Genomic DNA, 21,760 nt, shown 5'->3' with positions numbered 1-21,760 from the left:
ATGCAGGGCATGTAACCCGAGCCTCCCACTATGGGGGTGATCTTTAGCTGGCCCTTGACACCCAGGCGACACGAGCAGGGACTTGAACTCCCAGACTCTGGACTCCCAGCCAGGCTCTCCTCCCCACTGAGCTATACCAGCTGTTCATGAAAAGAATGGTGTGTGTGTGTTTTTAAATAAAATTAAAAAATTAATAGAATCATCAGCCCATTTCTCTTCTGCAATCACCAATGCCATTTGCATTTTTAAAAGCCTGCACATTAAATACAAAGGGGCATTTATTGCCAAAATAGCACAAGAACAAAAGAAAGCAAGAGGTCCTAGATGTAGAGAGAATTCCAGGCTGACTCTCTAAGCCAGAGATAACGGCATGGCACAGGCATCTCCAATTGGGGGACGGGGAAAGTCTTGGGAGGGAGGTGCAAAGCTGTTGCTGGCGTGAAGCATCATTGTATGGGTCACCAGACTTATGCCAGGTCCTTCCAAGAGTATCATTCAGTATGGGAGAGTGGAGACAGTGTTTGACGTAACGATGGGGGTGCCATAGTCCAAATCCCTGCTCAGCCACACAGCCAGCTGGGTGACCTTGGCCCAGTTATTGTTTCTCAGCCTTGTCTACCTCACATGGTTCTTGTGAGGATAAAAATGGAGGGGGCACAACAGAACCACACATACCTTTCTGAACTCCTTACAAAAACACTAGGATACACCAGGATACAACTGTAAATCAGGGCTGGGGGACCCTTGGGGGGGAGTTGAGGGCAACATCCTAAACCAGGGGTGGGAACCCTTTTCAGCGCAAGGACCATTACTCCTTTCTGAGCAATCTTCCAGGAGACACACACCAGCAGTAAATTGAGACAGTAGCAAAAGTGGGCAGAGCCAGGAATTAAAATTTTGCCTTTGTCCAGCAGGCTAGCTTCTCCCCACACTTGCACGCCCCTCTCTTACCCTCCATCCCAGCAAACAAGAGGCGTGATCAGAATTCAAGGATGCAAGCCAGCCAGGGGGAAACCCTCAAGGGTGATGCAAAGCAGGCCAGTGATGGGCATAGTCTGCAGAGAGATCCAAGGGCCAGACAGAGAGGCCTAGAAGGCCGCATTAGCCTCTGGGCCTGAAGTTCCCCAACTTTGTCCTAAACCAGTAAGTGGCCTTCACTTCCCTTGCTCAGTTCCCTGGCCTTCGGCCCCTTGTCCAGGGACCATTGGAGACCAGGCCTTGCCACGCCCTTTGGCCCAAAGCAAGCGGGCGCAAGGTTCCAGTAGCACCGTGTGGTTTAAGTAGACAGGAGACACTCATTAGTTTGTTTATTTTAGAACTCTATTTGTAATCTCTCTTTTTTTTATTAAATTAATATAAAAAAACCCCTCTGTATTTACATCTCCAATGCCATCTCCCCACTTTCCTCTCCTTACCCCCGGATTCAAAAGTAGGGTGGGCTCCACAGAGAGGGGTGGGGGAAGGGCAGCAGTTCAGAGTCCTTCCTGGAGGTGTTGGGAGAGGGAGGAAGAGGCGGCTTCCGAAGGCTCAGTTGCTCAAGAGATCCAGTGTTCACCATAGTCTGTTCCCGAATATAATTAATCAATAAAAGGAAAAAAAAAAAGCTATTCATTATACCAGAGATGGAGAACCAACTCCCAGAAGCCCCAGCACAGCCAATGGTCGGGGATGACGGTGGGTAACATTTGGAGGTCTGTGGGTGCCCCACTCCTGCGTTGTATAGCGGGGCCTTCCTAAACTGGCGATCCAAGACTCGCTGACTGAACGCAAACGGATGTGGCGTGGCAGTGAGAGAGCGGGGCAGGCCGACTGGGCCTTGGGCCTAAGCCTGGAGGTGGGAGTGGTTCACTCCGCATGACAGGTGCCACACACCTCTCTCCCTCAGCTAAGAGCGACCTGCGCAGAGGAGCAAAGGTGACAGGTTGGGATTTTAACACCTTGGCTCGCAGTTTCCGCCTCCTGACCTCTCCTCCTTTCTGAGGCCCTCGCCTCATCTGACGCAATCCCATTACAAGGTAACGGAAAAGCAGGGAATTGTGTGCTGCAAGTAAGTAAAACGGTTGGCCTCCTGCCCACGAACATCTTGAGCAAGCCCCGAGACTAAGGGCAGGATGAGAGGGGCTGCAGAGGTGTGGGACCGAAGGCGGGTGTGACTTCAGCATCAAGGTGAGGGATAAAGGACTTCTGCGGTTCTAGGAAGTCAAGGCCCTGCTGAGGTGTGGGCTGGTGAGAAGAGCAAGCTCCTCCCTCTGATCCTGGATGGGAAGTTGTTCTGTAATCATCTCTCCTTCAGCGCAAGAGCAGGAGGAAGGAACAGGCTTGTGGCCTTTTGCAAGCCTCTCGGCGCAGTTGTGGGTCCCTGGGCTGGAATGCTGAATGAGGGACCCTGGGAGGATTTGGCTGGAAGAAATACAGCCACGTCCCAGCGACGCTGAACTCCCCGCCGGCCATTAGCAAGGCTCCTTCTGCCATCACTGGCATTTGTCGTCACTCTCAGAAGGGCTGGACTCGCGGGGGATGGAGTGCCTATGCCGCCGGTCCCACAGCTGGTGGATCTCTGTGGTTTCTGTCTCACTACTGCTGGTTGTGCTATCCCGGAAGCTGGCCAACGGGGGACGCACCTTCACACCCTTGGCTGTTACAGAGCCCTCAATGGCTTTCCGCAACTAGAGGAGGAAGAGAGAGAGAGTGCAAAAGGATGAGATGAATTAGGAGATCGGGATACAGGAACCTGCCTTATACCTTTTTTTCCATCTAGGTCTGTACTGCCTACTCTGACCGCAGCAGCTCTCCACAGACTCAGGCAGGCAGCCCTGCCACATCTCATGCTTTTAAAGATCTTTTTGTGCCTTTTTTTTTTGTTAAGTGGCAATACAAGAGGTTTGACCGAGATCATTCTGCATGTAAAACATGTCTTCTGCCACCGAACTATGGGCAAAGGTTACCTTGGCACATCCTTCCACATGCACGTGCCAAGCAGAGGAAAAATACAGCCACCCCCACAACGACTAATGTGCCATTTCATTTAATTACAGGCAACTCTTTATTTCTAAACAAAACAGGACTAAAACGAGCAAGTGAAAGCAGAAAACAAAAAAGGCATTTCTTGTCAATGGAAAAGAAAAGGGGAAAAAACTCACGGGGCCATCCTGAGAGACACTTAGGGTTGTATCTCACGGAGTTGTCCTGTTCTCACACAAACTTCCGCTTGTGCAACAGGACTTGCCCTCCCTCTCCTTTCACCACATGCCCTCCAAATCTGTTCTGGGTCCTCCTCCACCATCCTCAGGCCACCTACGGAACCGATGGCATGGGTGAGATACTCACCTCCAGATCCACAGCCTTCTAAGCAACGTCTGCTTCGTGGAAAAGTGTCCTCTTTGCCCTCTCTTGAGGACAATCAGGAAAAGGTTTCCAGTTGTTGCTCTTAATTATATTCTTACAGCACCACCCACCTGCACAGGGCTCTACAGCGTGCAAGAGGCCAGGTCTCTGTCCCCAAAGGAGAAAAGCGCAGAGCACAGAGACTCTCAGGCATCATTTCCTTCACCTTCCCAGTTACTGCAAACAAACCCGCCAGGGCAGAACTGGGAAAGGCTAACCTCTGACATCCTAGATGGACTGGATGGGAACATTCCTTTTACTCTATGTCATAATGTTGGGGTTTGGGGGTGGGGACACATGCACCTCATGACAGAAGGAGAACCCTCGTAGACTCTCCCCTCTACCCCACTGAGAACTCACCTCCTTGAGGGACACCATGCCAATTAGGCGCCCGATGCTGGTGACATAGGCGTGGTCCACCCCCAAGAGAGAGAAGATGGTGTGTGTCTGGAAAAGACAAAAGCAGAATCAACTGGGAACTTCTCTCTCTCTCTCTCTCTCTCTCTCTCATTCTCTCTCTCACACACACACACACCTGCGCTCCACTATTTCAGTATCTACAAGTGGAGCAAGCCTCCGTTGCCCTTGCACTGGTTACCATCCAGGCTAGACTACAGCAATGTAATCCACATGAGGCTGCCCTTAAAGATAGTTCAGGAACTTCAGCTGGTACAGAACGCAGCCACACAGAAGCTTCTTGGGGCCAGGTTATCCAAGCAGGTTACACTCTATTACTGCTGCCCTCAGGTCCTGCTTGCAGGCTTCCCCTGGGCATCTGGTTGGCCACTGGAAGTACAGGATGCTGGACTAGATGGGCCTTTGGAGCCAGGCTCTTCTTACGTACACCTGTAATTGTAGCAGTTGCATTGGCGACCTGTATGTTTCTGGACTCAATTTAAAGTGCTGGTATTCACTTTAAAGGCCTAAACTGGGTTTGGGACCAGGTTATTTGAAGGGCTGCCTGCACCCATATGAGCCTGCCTGGGCCCTGCTTATGGGCCCACTTTTAAGAGCAATTAGACTGGCAGGCATTAGAAACAGGGTCTTCTCAGCCTTGCGAAGGCTTTACTTTGAAAGCCAGCAGAGAAAATTTTAACAAACAAACAAAGAAGCAAGCAAGCAAACCAGAACAGGGTCCCCAGCAAGCACTAGTCATATCTTACGGGTCAGTAGAACTCACGTTCACACATTCTTCGCCCCACCTAAGCCTTGCCTCCTGAACCTGGCATCATGGGGGATTTCTCAGCTATACCCTGGGCTGTGTTATGTCCTGCACGTAAATATCTATATCCTTCTACAGACATGCACACCTCCAGCCTGTATCAATTATACAAATGAAAAGCTTTGCACGTCTTTTGCTAATTTTGCACCATTTATCACAGGGAGAAAGGAGGTCTGGGGCTATATAGTCATGGGAGATCTTTTCCTTATTAATTAATTATTATTTATTTAATGGGCTCCTGCTGGGAGGAAGGGTGGGACTTAAATCAAATAAATAAATAAATAAATAAAATTTATATCCTGCCCTTCCTCCCACAAGGAGCTCAGGGCCAGCAAACAAAAACACTAGGAGCACTTTGAAACATCTTAAAAACGAAAGACTTTAAGACATATTAAAACAAAACATCTTTTAAAACATCTTTAAAAAAATAACTTTAAAAGCATCCTTAAAAACAATTCCAGCACAGACACAGACTGGGATAAGATCTCTACTTAAAAGTCTTGTTGAAAGAGGAAGGTCTTCAGTAGGTGCCAAAGAGTTAACAGAGATGGTGCCTGTCTAGTATTTAAGGGGAGGGAATTCCAAAGGGTAGGTGCCACTACACTAAAGGTCCACTTCTTATGTTGTGTACAACAGACCTCCTGATAAGATGGTATCTGTGGGAGGCCTTCACTTGCAAAGTGCAGTGATCGACTAGGTTTTGATCGACTACCCCTTTTGAAATCTAATCCAGGCCAAGCCTGTCTGGGCTTCTGAAATTTTGCCAGGAAATGCTTGAACGCTTCCAAGCCATTTTCAGAGCCCTGAGGATGAGTAACTTTACTTTAAAATAAAAGCAACAACAAGAAAAGGAAAATTGGGATTTTTCAGGGTGCTGAATTCTCTACAGCAAATTCTGCACTCATGTGCTACTTGTGCAGAATCAGTGTACCCATCCAGCCCTGCTTAAAGCATCGCCCTCTCCCCAAGCATGCACGCACCTTGTGCAAAGAAGTGCGTTCCACCAGCTGGAAGGGTGCTGGGTCAATCTTGCTGTTGTTGAAGTTGACAAACTGCTCCAGCTGCTGCTCCTCCCATTCCAGGATCTGAAAGTTGAGAAACCCAGTTGATGTACCTGCTGGGGGAAGGCTACACCAGCCACGTCAAGCACGTGGGCCAGAGCAGGTTTTATTCATTACACTTTATACTCCCCATTTTCATTCCAAGGAGCTCAAAGGAGTCTACAGTTTATTGTCACAACAACCCAGCCCTGCTGTTGTTTAGCAGCAACTGGTGGTCAGGAGCAAACTGTCACTGATGCTGAAATCAGCAAGATAGCCACCACAACCAGCTGCCGCCGCCAGCTTTATCCTCCATGAATTTCTCTTTTTAAAGTTGTCTAAGTTGGTGGTCATCTCCACATTCGGTGATAGTGAATTCCATTGGCTAAGGCTGGGGTGGGGGACACATTCTCTGAAGGGCAACCTTCCAGGCAGTTGCAAGTCACTGCTAGGTGGAGCCAGAGGCAACACTGAGTGAGATTAGAGGCAAAAACAGGCAAAGGATGCGATTCTTACCTTTGTAGTGCAGGTTTGTACAATACAAATGCTAACACATCTCTCTCCACCTAGGCATCAGGGGCAGGAGGCATTCTCACAGCTCAACGGTGCATTCCAGTCGCACAAAATGCACTTGAGGAGGATATAGAACAGGGCCGGTGAGGGATGTGGCCGGGGGGAAGTCTCGAGGGCCAGGCAGAGAGGCCTGGAGGGGCCACATTTGGGCCAGAGGTTCCCACCCCCTGGTTTAAGAGTCAGTGGGGTGTACTGATTAGAGTGTTGGACTGGGACCTGGGAAATGAGGGTTCAAATCCCTGCTCAGCCATGAAGCTCACTGGGTGACCTTGGGCCAGTCACAGCCTAACCAACCTCACAGGGTTGTTGTGAGAATAAAATCAGGAGGGGAGAACCATGTGTGTACGCCACCTTGAGCTCCTTAGAGGAAAGGTGGGATATACATGTGACAACAACTATGGTGATGTGTGAAGCACTGCTTCCTTTTGTGACTGCTGTGGATCACCCACCATTCAGCTTCATTTGGGCAGCCCTCAGTCCTAGTATTAGCCGACAAGACCCCAACCGCAGCATTCAACACCCTCTAAAGCAGAGAGAAGGGGAAAACCAATTGCCGTCGGAGCCAGCGAGCAACCTAGGTGCTGTGGCATCTTTGGGAATGATGGGACTTGGGGCTTATTTTCTCGGGGGGCGGGCACATGTTTTAAAAATCAAGCCCAAGTTATTCAGAGAATTGAATGCAAAGAGCTAGCCCTCCAGGAAGGCAACAGTTGGGGCACAGCATAAACTCAGCAGAGCAGCCTGCATCCAGCTGCAGTGCACTGCAGGGAGGTCTCTTTGTTTGTATGGATAGGAGAGTCTATGGGCGAAGGATACTCACCTCGGCAGGGGTCATTTCACCAACTAATTCACATTCATCCTACAAGAAAAAAAAAGGGAGCCACATCTGTCAAGGCCACGCTGGCAAGGCACCGGAGAGAGGATGATCAACCGAGAATGGAAAAAGATGAAGGGGCAGAGTGTAACTGGGCTGCGTAAAAAGGCGACACCCAAACGGTCCAGATTTGAGGTCCAAGGGGTGGAGAACAGTGGACATTCAGGAGACGCAGGTAGCGAAGGAGAAACAGAGTTGTGCACTCCAGCTTCCTGAGGGCAAGGGTGTGTGTGTGTGTGTCAAAGGCTTGCGTGTACAGTTTGGTTTGGATTGGCCCTATGTTAATTTCTGATGTGGTGGCAAAGTCACCTCAAAGCGATTTTTGCCCTGCTCATTTTGCATGGTGGATATGTTGTCTGAATGCACCCTCCTGTGGCAAGAGCTGGTATTTATTTTACCGGAACCAACTCTTCAACGGCTTGCTGTAGCATGGGAAATAGCAGCTCTCCCCATGCAAGGACTTCTTCATAGTCACATTCCTGCCCTTGAGAGTTTTCTTCCCACTGGGATATGTATGGGTGTTGTCCAACAAGTAGGTTTCTGCTCAGGGTTTACAAGCCCTCTAGGTTGGAACACTTCCTGTGTTTTTGTCTGCAGGCTGATGGATCTCAGAGCCACTCCAAACACTGTGTGTCAGCAAAGACTGTTTTGTCACCGACTGTATACTCTACAAGGAGCTGCCGTCAATCCCAGCTCTCCAACAAGTAAGTACATCTGTGTGCATACGCTGTTTTCAAACAGCTGTTCATCTAAATTCATATTTAGAAAGCAGCCTTGCATTTAAGCACCAGTCTGGTAGCTATAAGCTACCAGGAATTCCATACAAGCTAGAAACAGAGGAAGTGGTGCTCTGTGTCCCCTCTGTGCCTAGCAACAAAACCGTGGGCTCCCATCATTCTTGACGGTGGCCACTGGGAGTTAGAACCCGGCAACACCGGGACTTCCGGGAAGGGTGACTTAGCCTGTGCCTGCTTTTGAGACGGGCTCCTGCCTCAAAAGAAGCTTATTCAGATATATCAGTCAGTTTTTTCTTTTTTTTTGACTGATTAAACTTCTCCCGGGTAGGGGGAAACGAAGAGATTAACCTCAAAGCCTATTTTTGTTGGGACGACCAGATCTCATTAATTTATGGGACGAGGTCCAGCCGACGAAGGTGGGACGGATTTTCAACAGCAAGCTCTATCTGTTAAAGCGAACGTTCATCTTATCTTCTAAGAGAGAACGCACTAACAGGCAAGCACCCTTCTTTCTATATTTTTCTTTTACTTGACTTAAATTGTTGCTGTTTAAAAGAGATTTGCCAGATTGATCGGTTTTTGACATCTCACTGGGGAGCCATAACTTCTCTCTGCTACGCACTAATTAATAGCTTATCTCTGTTTTTGTTGCAAAAAGCTGTCCTGGATTTGCATTCTAAAGATACACACAGAAGAGGGATTTCTATTCCAGATTTTTATTTTGAAAAATATTATACTGTTTTGAGACTACTCTCTTTTTGGTCTATTTTATTTTGACGAATCTGTTTCTTGACGATTGCCATTAATTGTTTCGATCCTGGGAACTGCATTTTGTTTACTTAACTATTGGAGAGATAAGGCTGTCTGCTCTGTTTATACTGTGATGTCACCAAGTCTGGAGTATTAACCCAATTGTTGCTGAAATAAGAAGTGGTTTTCCTATATTTTTCTTTTAAAATGGCAATTAAGAAAGTGGCTGAGAATCTGGAAATAACTATGTTTCAGAAAATAATGGATGAGATTGAGATAACGAAAATTGAATTGAGTAAAATGAAGCAGGAGATTAAAGATATAAGGGTCCCTGTGAGAGAGGTGACCCTGGAAGGGGTCCCTGTGAGAGAGGAGACCCCAGAGATTGGAACAGGGGTCCCTGTGAGAGAGGAGACCCTGGAGACTGGAATAGGGGTCCCTGTGAGAGAGGAGATCCCGGAGATTGGAACAAACGTGGAACAGGAACAAGATTTGGAGTCTATGGACTTTAGAAATAAAATCTATTGTTTGGAACTCAATGTTATCTCTGAAGAAATTAATGAAGATTCTAGAGATAAAGTTATCAATGGCATGGATTATCTTTTGGACTGGAATGATGTGATGGAGCCCAATATAGAGAAAATCTATGGAATTAACTGCAGCCATGTGACAATGGAAAAACTTTTAAGAGATGTCCCAGTGTATTTTGAAAAAAAGAACAGAGATATGATTTTACAGCAGTATTTCAGCAACCTATTCAGAATGGATGGCAAGAAAATATTTGGGATAGAGGTAATTCCCATCAGACTCTTACTATATGACTATGGCTTTGACAGCAAGATTATTATGGAATACTGATAATGGAAGATTGGATATTGAAATTACTGGACTTAACAAGACTACTGAAGATGGAAGATGGAAAATGGAACTAATAGAGATAATAGAACAATGGCTACTGAAATTACTGAACCTAACAGATTCTGATGTGATGGATTAATTGAAATGTTTATTTTGACTATGGTTATGACAATAAGATTATCATAATTAGTAATGAGATGGATTAATCGATATGCTTATCTGGAAAAAAAAAATTGATAGATATATTTCTTAAAGAATTGAAATCTCTCTTTGACTTTTTGTGGAAAGAATAAAGTAATGTTTATGAGATTTGATGATTAAGTAAGATAACTACTGGAGGAAAGTGATTTTATAATATGACTTAAGAGACAGGATTGCTATATATTATAGACTTATAACTGATTTGATCTTTGACAAATGGGAAGTCAATATTTTACTCTTTATTTTTTATTTTTTTTTTTTATTTTTTTTCTTTTTGTTTAACTATTTTTGATTTTGTTTTTTGTCTTTGAATGTTTTATGATTTTGTCTTGTATGTTTTATGAAAATTTGAATAAAAAATTATTGAAAAAAAAGAACCCGGCAACACCCAGAGAGTTAGCCGCCCCTGTTGCAGGCCATCAAAACATCTACAAATTTAGATGGCTAGGACCACCAATGCACGGTGCCAAAGCCGCTGGCACCAGAGGCCTAAGACTGGCGAACTTCAGCCCTCCTCCTCTCTCTGTCCATTCTCATGACTAGCTTCTCCCTCTGTTCTCAAGCTCCCCCTTCTGTCCTCCCTGACATCCTGCTCATAAAAACGCAAGAGGTCTGCTGGATCAGAGAGCAACGGCCCACCTAGTCCAGCATCCTGTTCTCACAGTGGCCAACCAGATGCCCCAATGGGAAACCCGCAAGCAAGACCTGAGAGCAACAACTTTCTCCCCTCTTGAGATTTCCCAGCAACTGGCATTCAGAGGCACGCTGCCTCTGACAATGGGGGCTGAACATGGCCACCATGGCTAGTAGCTGTTCATCCTCTGAACCACTCCCACCTGTCCTTTCCTAACGCCTCATTTCCCCCCTTCTTTTCCTCAATCCTTCTGCCTGCGCTACCCCTCTCTGAGATGAGAGCAGTTCTTAAAATGATAGTCAGAGGCCCTTAGGGCAAATCTAGTTACAAACTAACATCTATTTTATACCACTCCAACAAACCCGAAAAAGAAACTTGGGATTTTTAGTTTGGAGAGGTGCTGAGAATTCTCTGTTAAGAGATGCCCACCTAACCACAGATCCCAGAGTTCCTTGGAAGAGTGAATGGCTGTAAAAACCAGTTTAAGTCTGTTTCACAGACCCAGCCCTGGAACATATTATACTTAACTGTAATGATGTGCCTTTGCTGAGCCAGCTCCCATTTTTAACACATACCTTGGCAGCAAAATAGGTTCCTGGACACCCGTTCTTAAATAATGGATTAGATTAGTCTCTTTTCAGATGCTTCTTGGGGAAAACCATGCATCAGAAAGCTGAGCCAGGGTACAAACCCTGGATGTATGGCCAAACAAACGGACAAACAAAAAAACCCACCCAGGAGAATTTAAATCCCAGCCAAATCCCAGCGTTTCTGGAAGCTCATGCAGAATCACCAAAATCATTTCAGTGATGCAGGTTTCCACCACAGGAATTGGGAAGAGGAGCAAATTAGCTGGGGAAGCAAGTCATTCTGAAGCAGGAAGGCAGGCAGTGGAAATTTCTGATTGTCTGTTCCAGAAGAAATCACTATATAAATCAGTTAGTTTATAAAAGGGGAAGGAGGGGGTTTTTTTTGGGGGGGGGAGAAGAGCTGCCACTAAGAAAAAATATCAATCAAAATAAGAGGCTGAACTGTGTTGAAGGCTCTGTCTGTGCTGTCACCCTCTCTTTGCACTGTGGCACAAGATAATTTCACCAGTCAGTCATTGGGAGAAAGGTGCTGCAGCCTCTGACCACTTTTTCTACCGCAGCAGCAGCAACAGCTCTGGGAGAACTCCTGGGTTTTCTCTCAGACCAACGTAGCCTCTGGTTTTCTCATATAAATCACCCGGCTAGGCCCAGCATTTTGCGTTGAGCAGAGGCCAGCCTTTGCAAAGCCTGGGACCCATGCCTGGCTGCAGTGGCCATTCAGCATCTGGTACTCACTGAGATATATTCTGTTTGAATATGGAGGTCCTATTTAGGCTTTATGGCTAGTAGCCATTGATTTGCAAATTTACAGAGGACAGTAGTTCTTGTTCTCTTTGTAATTGGGGTTTTTGTTTTTTCGTTTTTAAACTGATCTAAGATAGCGGTGGCCATCACCAGACCTTGTGGAGAGGAAACTGTGCTTGTTTTGAGCCTAATGCTTCCAAAATTTCATTGGACGATCACCACCACCTCCCACTGTCCCTAGTTCTAGGAGAGCTGAAATGATCTTGGACAACTCCCATTCAGTTCAAGTGAAGCTGATTCAGGATAATTGTTCTCTCTCTCTCTCTCTCTCTCTCTCTCTCTCTCTCGTGTGTGTGTGTGTGTGTGTGTGTGTGTGTGTGTAACTCCCATCCCGCGCACATGGAGAGAGGTTAGTGTTGGCCCATGACAGGGTCCTTTCAGTGGCAGCTCCCTGCTTGTGGAATGCCCTTCCTGATGAGGTACAACCCTCTTCTTCATTATTGACCTTCAGGAAGAATTTTAAAATATTCCTGTTTACCCAGGTATTGGCTGAAGGAGACTGTACCTGGCAACCCAGAGATTGCTGGATGAAAGAATGTTTTTAGAGTGTTTTTAACTGTAACTGTTTTAAGCATGTTTTAAACTGTTTTTAGAAAACTTTTTTTAACAAAATTGTTTTGTTGATGTGTTTGTCACCCTGGGCTCCTTCAGGAGGAAGGGCTGGATATAAATTCAATAAATAAAAAATACAATAAATAAAATATTGGGCAGGCCCCAGTTGTGAGGCTCTCACATTGCAAAGAAACCTTCAGCACAGTCCCAGACCTCAATGGACACATTTGGGCCAGGAAAAGGTTTCCTGTGCTGCGATTGTCTGGGGAGGGAGGAGCTGTATGGATGCGGCGTGGCCCACACTTACCGCCATGGAAACACGGACGCGCTTCGACTTGCGCTTTTCAGGCAGGCCCAAATTCTCATCCTTTTTATTTTACCAGGGGAAAAAAATAGGGAAGAGAGACAGGAATTATGGGACGGGGCAGCAAATGTAAGAGAGAGGGCTGGCCCAGGGGAGAGAAGAGACTCTGCCCAGAAATATACCCAAATGTGGGGGTGGAATGGAAAGAAGTGAGGGCTCACCTCAGCAGGCTCTGCCGTTGTGGTGTTAGCACAAAAAAGGCTCCTCAAGGCGATGCCTGGGTGGTCCACAGTCCCAGCTGCCCACAGACAAAGAGAGCAAGAGAGAGCCAATCAGGCATCAGCGAGGCCTAGCTGGGAAGAGCCCTCCCACAGGGATAAAAGGGGGCAGAGGACTCACTTGAAGGGCTCTCGGATAAAGTGCTGGCCGCTCGCTTTAGAGCCGGCTTCAGTGGCTTGCGTGACTCACTCCGAGGGGGGACGAATGAGGATTCCTCGGTGATGATCTGGGTTGAGAAGAAAGAGGGAGAAGGTTACAAAGGGGACTGAGGCTCAGGACCTTCTGCTAGGCTAACCCTGGCCAACATGGGCAGCTACTTCCATGTGGCCACTCTCTCCAGTTGTCCCCTCTTTCCCCCTCCAAATTGTCACGGGCCCCTGGCTGGTTTGCATATTTTGCCCCACAGAGGGAAAAACTACACTCTTCCAGGCCTTCACCCTCATCACCTGAAAGCGCACGCCTGTCTCAGGCGTCTGGTGCTGCTCCTCGCCTTCCGGGATCTTCTCGGTGGCTCGGCGTTCGGCCTGGGCCTTCTCCCACATGTGCTGGAGCCGCCGCACATAGCCCAGCTGCTCATTCAGAAGGGTCACTATCTGTGTCCGCTCGATGGAACCCAGTAGGATCATGGACTCTGCAGAGAGAAGGGAAACCGGGATGAGCTGATTTCTGGGCCGAGACGCCATTTTTGCTTACAGAGAAGGGGTTTACCCTGACGCCAAAAAAACTGTGCTTTTAAACATAATCCAGAGGCACGAGATGCAACCGGGTACAGCAGTGATTCTCAAATGGTGCGCCGTGGCACGCTGGTGCGCCGCGAATATTATGAAAGTATATTTTAAAAATGAGAAGAAACCCATTTGTATAGAGATTTATTACATCCATGATCAATTAATAGCTAGGCCAGGCCCCTAGGGTAACAGTTATTATGGTACACAGCTAGCAAGCAAAAAACATCAAGCTCATGTCTCACACGACCATGCTTAATTTATGAAAATAAGGTAAGTAATAGTTTTCTATGTTATTTTTATTCATAGTTTAAAATATATTAATATATTTTTAATTTTGTACACGAAGTGCGCCGGAAATTTTTTATGTTTTATAGTGCTCCGCGAACCAAAAAAGTTTGAGAACCACTGGGGTAGAGGAAGAAGGAGAGCAAGAGTGAGAAGCTTATAGTGTTGTAGGACGAGCACGAAGTACGAACGTTTCATGCTTCTCCTGTCTCCTTGCCACTTCCATCCAGAGCTTGGAAAAGTTACTTTTTTGAACTACAACTCCCATCAGCCCAATCCAGTGGCCATGCTGGCTGGGGCTGATGGGAGTTGTAGTTTAAAAAAGTAACTTTCCCAAGCTCTGCGTTCCATCTCACTTGAAGTACAACTTTTGCATCTTCCCCATCTCAGAAATATGCCAGTGGTTTCCAGGGGTCCCCCTCTCCTCCCCTCCTCGCCCCACACTACTTGAAAATTGCTGAGGGTCTTGGCAGACGGCTTAACTATTTTTATTCCAGTTGTAGCAATTGTAATATACTGTGCTAGATGCTAGATGATTTTTGCATTTGTATTGCTTTTTTGATTTCTAAAATATTGTATTTTATTGTGTAACAATTTGAATTCCATAGAATTCAATTTGCAATACAATAAAATGAGAGACGAGGGGAGGATATTCACTAAATCGGATTACCAGATTTTAACATAATCCGACAACCCGCATTATTTTCGGACTGGCACTGATTTCTTGCATCAGGTCGCGGCTGAAATCAGCACCGTTTAAATAAATAAATAAATAAATAAATAAATAAATAAATAATCCACTCTGGATTTCACGTTAGTATCTCCTTAATCAGCTTTCCTCTAAGATGATGCATTCTTAGTTGAGTGGAACAAGTGCCTACAGTATAAGTATTTTCATTAGCAGTTACATTATTTTTTTCGCTGGGGGAAAAAAAACACGTAAACAGGCAATTGCAGAAACAATCGGGAACAAAAAGTGGTGGATCGGTACTGAAAGCCAGGCTGTCGGAATTCAAATGCATAGGAACCAGCTACCGAACCCGATCCCTAAATAAAATGCAATATACAAGAAGCAACGCAAATACAAACTTAAATCAATATGAACATTTAATATGAACATGCCGCAGATCACTTGAAGGAAGCATGTGGTCCACGGACCACAGGTGGGAACCCCTGAAATTGGTAAACTGTCCCCACAAGGAGAAATGGCAAGGCTGAATTTCGCACAAGATTGTGTTGGGGAGGGGCAAGGAACATGACACATTGTGCTTCCTATCCACTCCACAACACCATCAGTGTATGAAGGTGCTCACGCTAGCCAGTCAAAACATACAGAGAAAGCACATGGAACAAAAACCATTCAATGTTCAAAATACAGCCAGGGGGGCTCCATGTTGAACAGTTCCTCATTAGGGTAGGTGGGAGAAAGAAACCCACACCAAGAACACCTGCACATAGAAAGGTAGCACATCAGGGAGAAGTTATGGGTACCCTTATCCTGGAGGTGCTAGCTGCCTAAAGGCAGTGAGTTCTTGACACTGGGAGGGGGTATTTAAACGTAATCCTTCACTATGCTGCATTGGTAGTTTCTGATCAACATTCCTCCACAAAATCTGAGAAACACTTCTGGGATAGCCCAGTATCTTTGTCAGCAGCGTCTCAGTGGAAGGTGCTGGTGCTCTTGTGCTTTGGGGTGTGCTTTTCTTTACATACAGATTCTTGGAGTTAAATATTAGGAGGCCAATACATTTAGGTGCTCAGGCGGTTAAGCATTAGGTGTTGAGGAGGAGGAGGAGGAGGAGGGACCCTTCCTGGGGCAGGGGGTTGATGATGGCTTTCCAGTTTCATGATTCCATTACCCTCCCCTCTCACAGGGCCAACAGACACCGCCTGCCCTTGAGAAGGAAAAAGAGAGCAAGGGAGACAAAGACTGCTCCAGTCACACTGCCCCCTTCTCCCCTGACAAACTGTCTTGGGTGCCTTGGCAGAAATAAATAATAGTGCAGGTATGGGGTAAATCAGGCCAGGGGGCCAAATGTGGCCCTCCAAAACTCGCTACCTGGCCTTTAAGACTCTTAACCAGGCGACACATCCCTCCCTGGTCCCCCCTTTGCAACCCCCCTTGAGGTTTTCTGCCTGGCTGAGATGTGTACTTGAATTCTGACTGTGCCTCCTGCTTGAATGGGTGGAGGGCAGAGAGGCAGGGTGGGTGAGCGCACGCCTGCGTAGAAACGAGCCTACTGTACAAAGGTAAAATTTGACATCTGTTGCTCTGTCTGCTGTTGTCCATGGCTCCCCACCCCCCCAGCAGGTGGCCCCCAGAAAGTTGCCCAGGCCCTGGGGCTAAGAAAGGTTCCCCAACGTGGCCATCAGGTTGGCTTTTATCTGCATCCTATGGATTGGCCTGGAGCCCTGTCCTTTGTTAAGCATCAACACATGGCTCTTCTTGGCAATTGAGCTGGGTGGATCAAACTGAGGCAGGCAATTGCATGCAGGCATGGATTGGGGTGCACAGCCTTTTGTGCCTCCCAACATACACTACTGTACGAGAGAGAGTGCTACTGCTATGGGCAGAAAGCAGCAAGTCAGCAGGCCTTGAAGAGCCACTCCCAGCCAGACTAGGTGCAGCCTGCACAGTAAGCCAGTGGAAGCCCACCAGCCGTGTAGGCAGCCTGCAGAAACAGGTGCGTAGGTGGGAAGAGGCGGTGGTGGAAGGAAGGCTGCAATACATGGCTGGCGACTTGCGTCTGGTGTGGGAGGTCACAACTTGAAGATCTTTAAGTAGAGGAGAAAAGACACCAGCATTCCATGTCTGCTTATCTCCAGGTTGGCGTGGACCTGCAACAGGGCCTTTTTGGCAGTGGCTCCCCGTTTGTGGAATGCCCTCCCCAGTGAGCTGTGTCTGTCTCCATCACTATTAACTTTCAGGAGGAATTTGAAAACATTCTTTTTTACTCAGGCATTTGAAGGCTGAAGAGGACTGTTCCTGGCGACCTGAAGCTCATTGATGAAAGAAGGTTGTTCAGCTGTGTTTTAGAATTTGTTAAACTGTGTTTTACAATATTTGCAACTGTGCTTTAGAAGGTTTTTAACTGTAACTGTGTTTTGGAACGTTTTAAACTTTTTCTTGCTAAATTGTCTGTGTTTATGTTTGCCACCCTGGGATCCTTTGGAAGGAAGGGCAGGATAGAAATTCAATAAATAATAATAAAAAGAATTATATCCAGCCAGTTCCGATCAGCCGGCACCGGCCTTTTCCTCTCCTTCAAACTTTGCAAATTGCCATGACAACATGGCAGTGTCCGTGTTGCAATGTGTTGCCGCAGTAGCCGTAAATGATAGCTGTGGCTAGCAGAAAGGTATCAGTGCCACAGCAGGGGAGCTATCTGGCACAAAGCTGGGAGGAGGCTGTGTGTGTGAGTGTATGTGAGAGAGAGACAGAGAGAGAAATAGAATATCAAGCCCCATGCAAGAAACAACAAGGGCATATCCAACAAAGCAACAGGTGGTGTATCGGAGGGATGAAGGGAGGCAAAGAGAGGGTTAGGAGAGAGGAATGTGTTGCATGGCTGCTTTGCCGGCCGGGCTTTTGGAAGAAACTCTGTAAGAATGGCCCTCCAATGCACATATTAGGAGAGGAGGTAAACCATTTCGACAGGGTACTTCTGTAGCAGCAAAAGTGCATCCCTAGACGTGTTCGGAGCCACACTTACAGATTCACACACAAAGGGCATCTGCAAGCAAGGTGCTCAACCTCCCAAAATCTGCGACTACAAGGCACGAATGCTTACCAGCAGAAACACATTGTTCAACCTCTGTAAACTACGATATATTTATTGTGCAAGCGTCATACAGCCTGCGCCGGAGGATCTGGCATCTTGCAGTCTGAGACTGGGACTGCTACCCACGGGAGGGGAAAATGTCTGTGCATGCAGGAATAAACTGCAAGGGCAGAGAGGCCAGGGCCAGTGGGGTGGGGGTGAGAAAGTGCTGAATGAAACACCTGCCCCAGGGGTGTGCAACCTGCGGCCCTCCAGATATCATAAAATCATAGTAGAGTTGGAAGGGGCCTATAAGACCATCAAGTCCAACCCCCTGCTCAATGCAGGAATCCAAATCAAAGCATTCCCAACAGATGGCTGTCCAGCTGCCTCTTGAATGCTGGACTCCAGCATCCACCAGCCCCAGCCAGCACGGCCAATGGTCAGGGATTATGGGAGATGGTGTCCAACATGATTTGCTGATCTGCAGTTTAGGCACCCCTGATCTACGCTTTGCTCCACTTTGGACATTTCTACATTTTCAGCAGCACACATCAACACACTTTCAGATTTTATCTGTGTCAAAATGGCATCTCAGCTTAGGAGTGTGGCTGCTTGACGCCAAAAGCCATTTTCTTGCTGAAATCCTTATGGCACTTTTGGTTAAATAACTGAATGGATTTGCATTCTAATTTTCAGTGCAAAGTACATATAGGGATTTTACCACAGAGATGGGAAAGGAAAAGTCACTGCTACTTTGCATCCATGAAGAATCATGACCAGGTTTAAATTTTGAACAGAGGTTCAGGCTGTGCATGACTGAATTCATTTTCTAACTCTATGGCTGACAAAAGTTCAGAATGTTCCAGAAGACAGAAAGTCCAATGAAATGAAGGCTTTATTACCAGAGGGTATATACAATGGAGGTCTGAGAGGAGTAACAATTATGTTTTCAAACCAGTGCAAGAGGCTGCCAACTCAGATCCATACATCTATTCTCTGTAACAATGAGGGCTAGAAACTTAGGGGGGACAAGCTATGCTGAGAGCATCAGCATGAGTCAAAGTGGTTTATTTGAAAACAGCTAAAAATAGCTTTAAGAACAGTACACAAACGACAACTAAATATAGGTTTAAAACAAATGCAGAATAAACACTTAAGGCAGAGACCTTTTTACCCAGCTGAAAAAGCTTGTGGAAACAAAACATGCCTTCTGTTGTTTCTGGAATGTACAAACAGTGGGTGCCTGTTGTATCTCCTCAGGGATGCTGTTCCACAGAACAGAAAGAGCAGCACTGAATGCCTAGCTCTGTGTTACTGTGAAGTGGGCTTCTCATATTTTAGGGACTTCAAGGAGAAACTCTGCTGCAGAATGCAGTGACTTACTGGGTATATATGATGGTCTCTCAATTAACCTGGTCTGAGTTATATAGGGTACCCAAACATTATACGTTAGTACCCAAACCCTGAACTTAGCCAGGTAGCAGACTGGCAGCACGGGCAGACAAGGTGCTCTAGGCTGTCAGTAGTTTGCCCTCACAGTCCACCTAGCCAGCACATTTTACTCTAGCTGCAGCCTCCGGAACAACCTCAAGAGTAGCCCCACATAGCTGGAAGGGCCACAGCTCAGTAGCAGAGCATCTGCTTTGCATGTAGATAGTCCCACGTTCAATCCCCACCATCTCCAGGAAGAGCTGGGAGAGACGCCTGCCTGAAACGCTGGAGAGACGCTGCCAGTCAGTGTAGACAATACTAAGCTAGATGGACCAATGGTCTGACTCAGTTTAAGGCAGGTTCCTATGCTCCAGAAGGTGCTGCCATGGACATTTTCAGAGTCCCTCCAATGAGGTCTCTGCAGCTGAGGGTGACCAAGAGCATAGTGACTTAAGGTGAAAATGTGCACACGTAAGTCCTGTTTAAGACGGAGGGAAGGGCTGAAAAGCCCACGCCTACTGGAGCTCCATCCGTGTTAAAAAACTAAAGCAAAATAAAAATCAAGCTTGAGAGGAATTTAAAAACAACTGCTGCGTTACTGACCATGATCTGGATTCATAAATGTTATTGATCCAGGTCTGTTTCCAGTTCAGCTACAACTGAAGAGTGCTCCAATCTTGTTATAATTTGGGCCAAATTATGTCGGTAACTATTCCGTTGACTCACCAAATCGATAAGTGTAGGAAAATAGCACATTACATCAGCTGCCTTGGAAGAGGCATTGGGACAAGTTGGAGAATCTAAATTTGTCACTATGAAGCAGGCCTTCAATTAAATAATCAATAGAAACACTCTGCTGCAGATGTGCTGCGCTTATGATTTACTCACATTGTTTAAGCACTGCAGAGGCAGAGATGCACGCACAAGTAACTCAGCAAGAAAAGAAAACAGCGGCCCTGAATGCACTTCTTGTGTTTGCACAGCAGAAGTGGGGATTTGGAGATTTATCCTGTGCCCTCCCTTTCCCGGTGCATCATTCAGCAGAATTTCAATTCCACCTGGAGGCAGAATTAGCAGATCCCAGAATGGGAATTGTGTCTGTTGTCTCCAGCAACAACCATCTTGGGCCCCACAATCAGCAGAGGAGACTCTCTTTGTTGTGCTGCCAGGGGGCTGCCCGGTTGGTGGTGACACGTGACAGGTCCTTCTCTGTGGTGGTCTCGTTTGTGGAATGTCTTCCCTAGTGAGGTGAGTCAGTCTCCCGCACTATTAATTTTTAGGAGAACTATAAAAACGTTCCTGTTTAACCAGGCATTTGATGACTGAAAGGTCCTGTCCCTAGCAACCCTGTACACTTCCAAGCCCAATTCAAAGTGCTGGCTTTGACTTACAAAGCTCTTTACAGCTCAGGATCCTAATATCTTTTGGAGCGCCTCTCCCAGTATGAACCTACCCAGACCCTTAGATCTTCCTCTGAGGCACTCACTTCCTCTGAGGGAGGCTTGGAGGGTAGTGACAAGGGAAAGGGCCTTTTCAGTTGTGGCTCCCCATCTGTGGACTATGCTCCCCAGTGCCTTCATTAACATATTTTCAGGCAAAAACTTACCTTTTTTCCCAAGCAGCTGATAGACTGAGATGATGTTCTCTGTTATTAGTGTGCTGCCAAAGCTTCCTGTGGCTGCTTTGGGGGTGTTGTTCTATTCTTCTGTTTTTATAGTATCAAATATTTTTGTTTTTAACAGTGTTGTGAGTCACTTGGAGACCTTCAGGTAGCAAGCGACTAATAAATATTATTATTATTAATAATAATAATAACAACAATAACAACAATAACAACAATAACAATAATAATAATAACAATAATACCCTGAAATGATTTGTTTGAGAGGAGTTAATTGCTTTTAGGAGTTTTCAACTGATTTTAGAAGATTGTTTTCAACTGTTTTTAGACGTTTTAGCTGTACTGTTTTAGTATTGACACATTCGCTGCCTTGGGTTCCTATGGAGGAAGGTGCAGGATATATGCTATCTTTTCGGCGCCTTTTGAAAACTTTCCTCTTTCAACAACCCTTTTAAGTTGAGACCTATCCCAGTCTGCATCTGTGTCAAAATTGTTTAATATGTATTTAATAATGTTTTTAACCCTTTTTTAAGGTTGTTTTTTTAAAATGTTTTTAATGCTGTTTTGTTTTAATGTATTTTAAGATCTGTTTTTATGATGTTTTAAAGTGTTTTAGTGCTTTCTTTACCGCCCTGGGCTCATGGTGGGAGGAAGGGCGGGATACAAATTAAATAAATAAATATAAATTAAATAAATAAATACAGATTTAGTGCAACGCTGAGGAGGGAACCTCTGGCCTGTGGGTGTAATTAGTACTCAATGTAGTGCTAAGGCAATCGTTTCATCAGTTCAAGGATGTCTCCTTGTGCGACACAACAATCTTCCCCTCTCCTCCCACTGTGCACCACCCTAAATTTGTTCCGGGGGTTCCCCTAACACTCCAGAGCAGATTTGGGGACCGTGCGGGGTATGCACAAGGGTGGGAAGCCAGGAAAACACTGTTGCACTACTGCTAACTCTAGTGCAAAAGGTTAGTTGAATAGCACCCTATATATTTATGTACCTGCAAGTGTCAGGTTAACACTTCTTGCATCCGATGATGTGGACTGTAGTCCAGGAAAGCTTATGCCATAATACATTTGTGAGTCTTTCGAGTGCCACCAGAATCTTTGTAGGTTTTGCTGCAAAT

General features: G+C 46.2%; 1 protein-coding gene across 3 annotated transcripts in view; it reads right to left on the bottom strand.

Moving 5' to 3' along the window:
* Nucleotides 1-1,298: 1,298 nt before the first annotated feature.
* CLCN2 (chloride voltage-gated channel 2) overlaps nt 1,299-21,760 on the bottom strand; it is a 99,000-nt gene continuing 78,538 nt past the window's right edge. For 2 of the 3 annotated variants that reach the window (XM_061637447.1, XM_061637449.1), the window contains 8 exons: nt 13,249-13,433; nt 12,923-13,028; nt 12,745-12,821; nt 12,527-12,586; nt 7,040-7,078; nt 5,587-5,691; nt 3,745-3,831; nt 1,299-2,666 (listed from right to left, as the gene is read on the bottom strand). In XM_061637447.1, the coding sequence (XP_061493431.1) occupies nt 2,472-2,666; nt 3,745-3,831; nt 5,587-5,691; nt 7,040-7,078; nt 12,527-12,586; nt 12,745-12,821; nt 12,923-13,028; nt 13,249-13,433 (854 nt within the window). In that variant the 3' untranslated portion in view covers nt 1,299-2,471. The remainder of the gene's footprint in view (nt 2,667-3,744; nt 3,832-5,586; nt 5,692-7,039; nt 7,079-12,526; nt 12,587-12,744; nt 12,822-12,922; nt 13,029-13,248; nt 13,434-21,760) is intronic. The other variant, XM_061637448.1, reaches the window with a different exon arrangement.

This window comes from Rhineura floridana, chromosome 7 (assembly GCF_030035675.1).
Source record: "Rhineura floridana isolate rRhiFlo1 chromosome 7, rRhiFlo1.hap2, whole genome shotgun sequence".
Lineage (NCBI taxonomy): Eukaryota > Metazoa > Chordata > Lepidosauria > Squamata > Rhineuridae > Rhineura > Rhineura floridana.
This window is presented reverse-complemented; position numbering and strand designations above follow the sequence as displayed.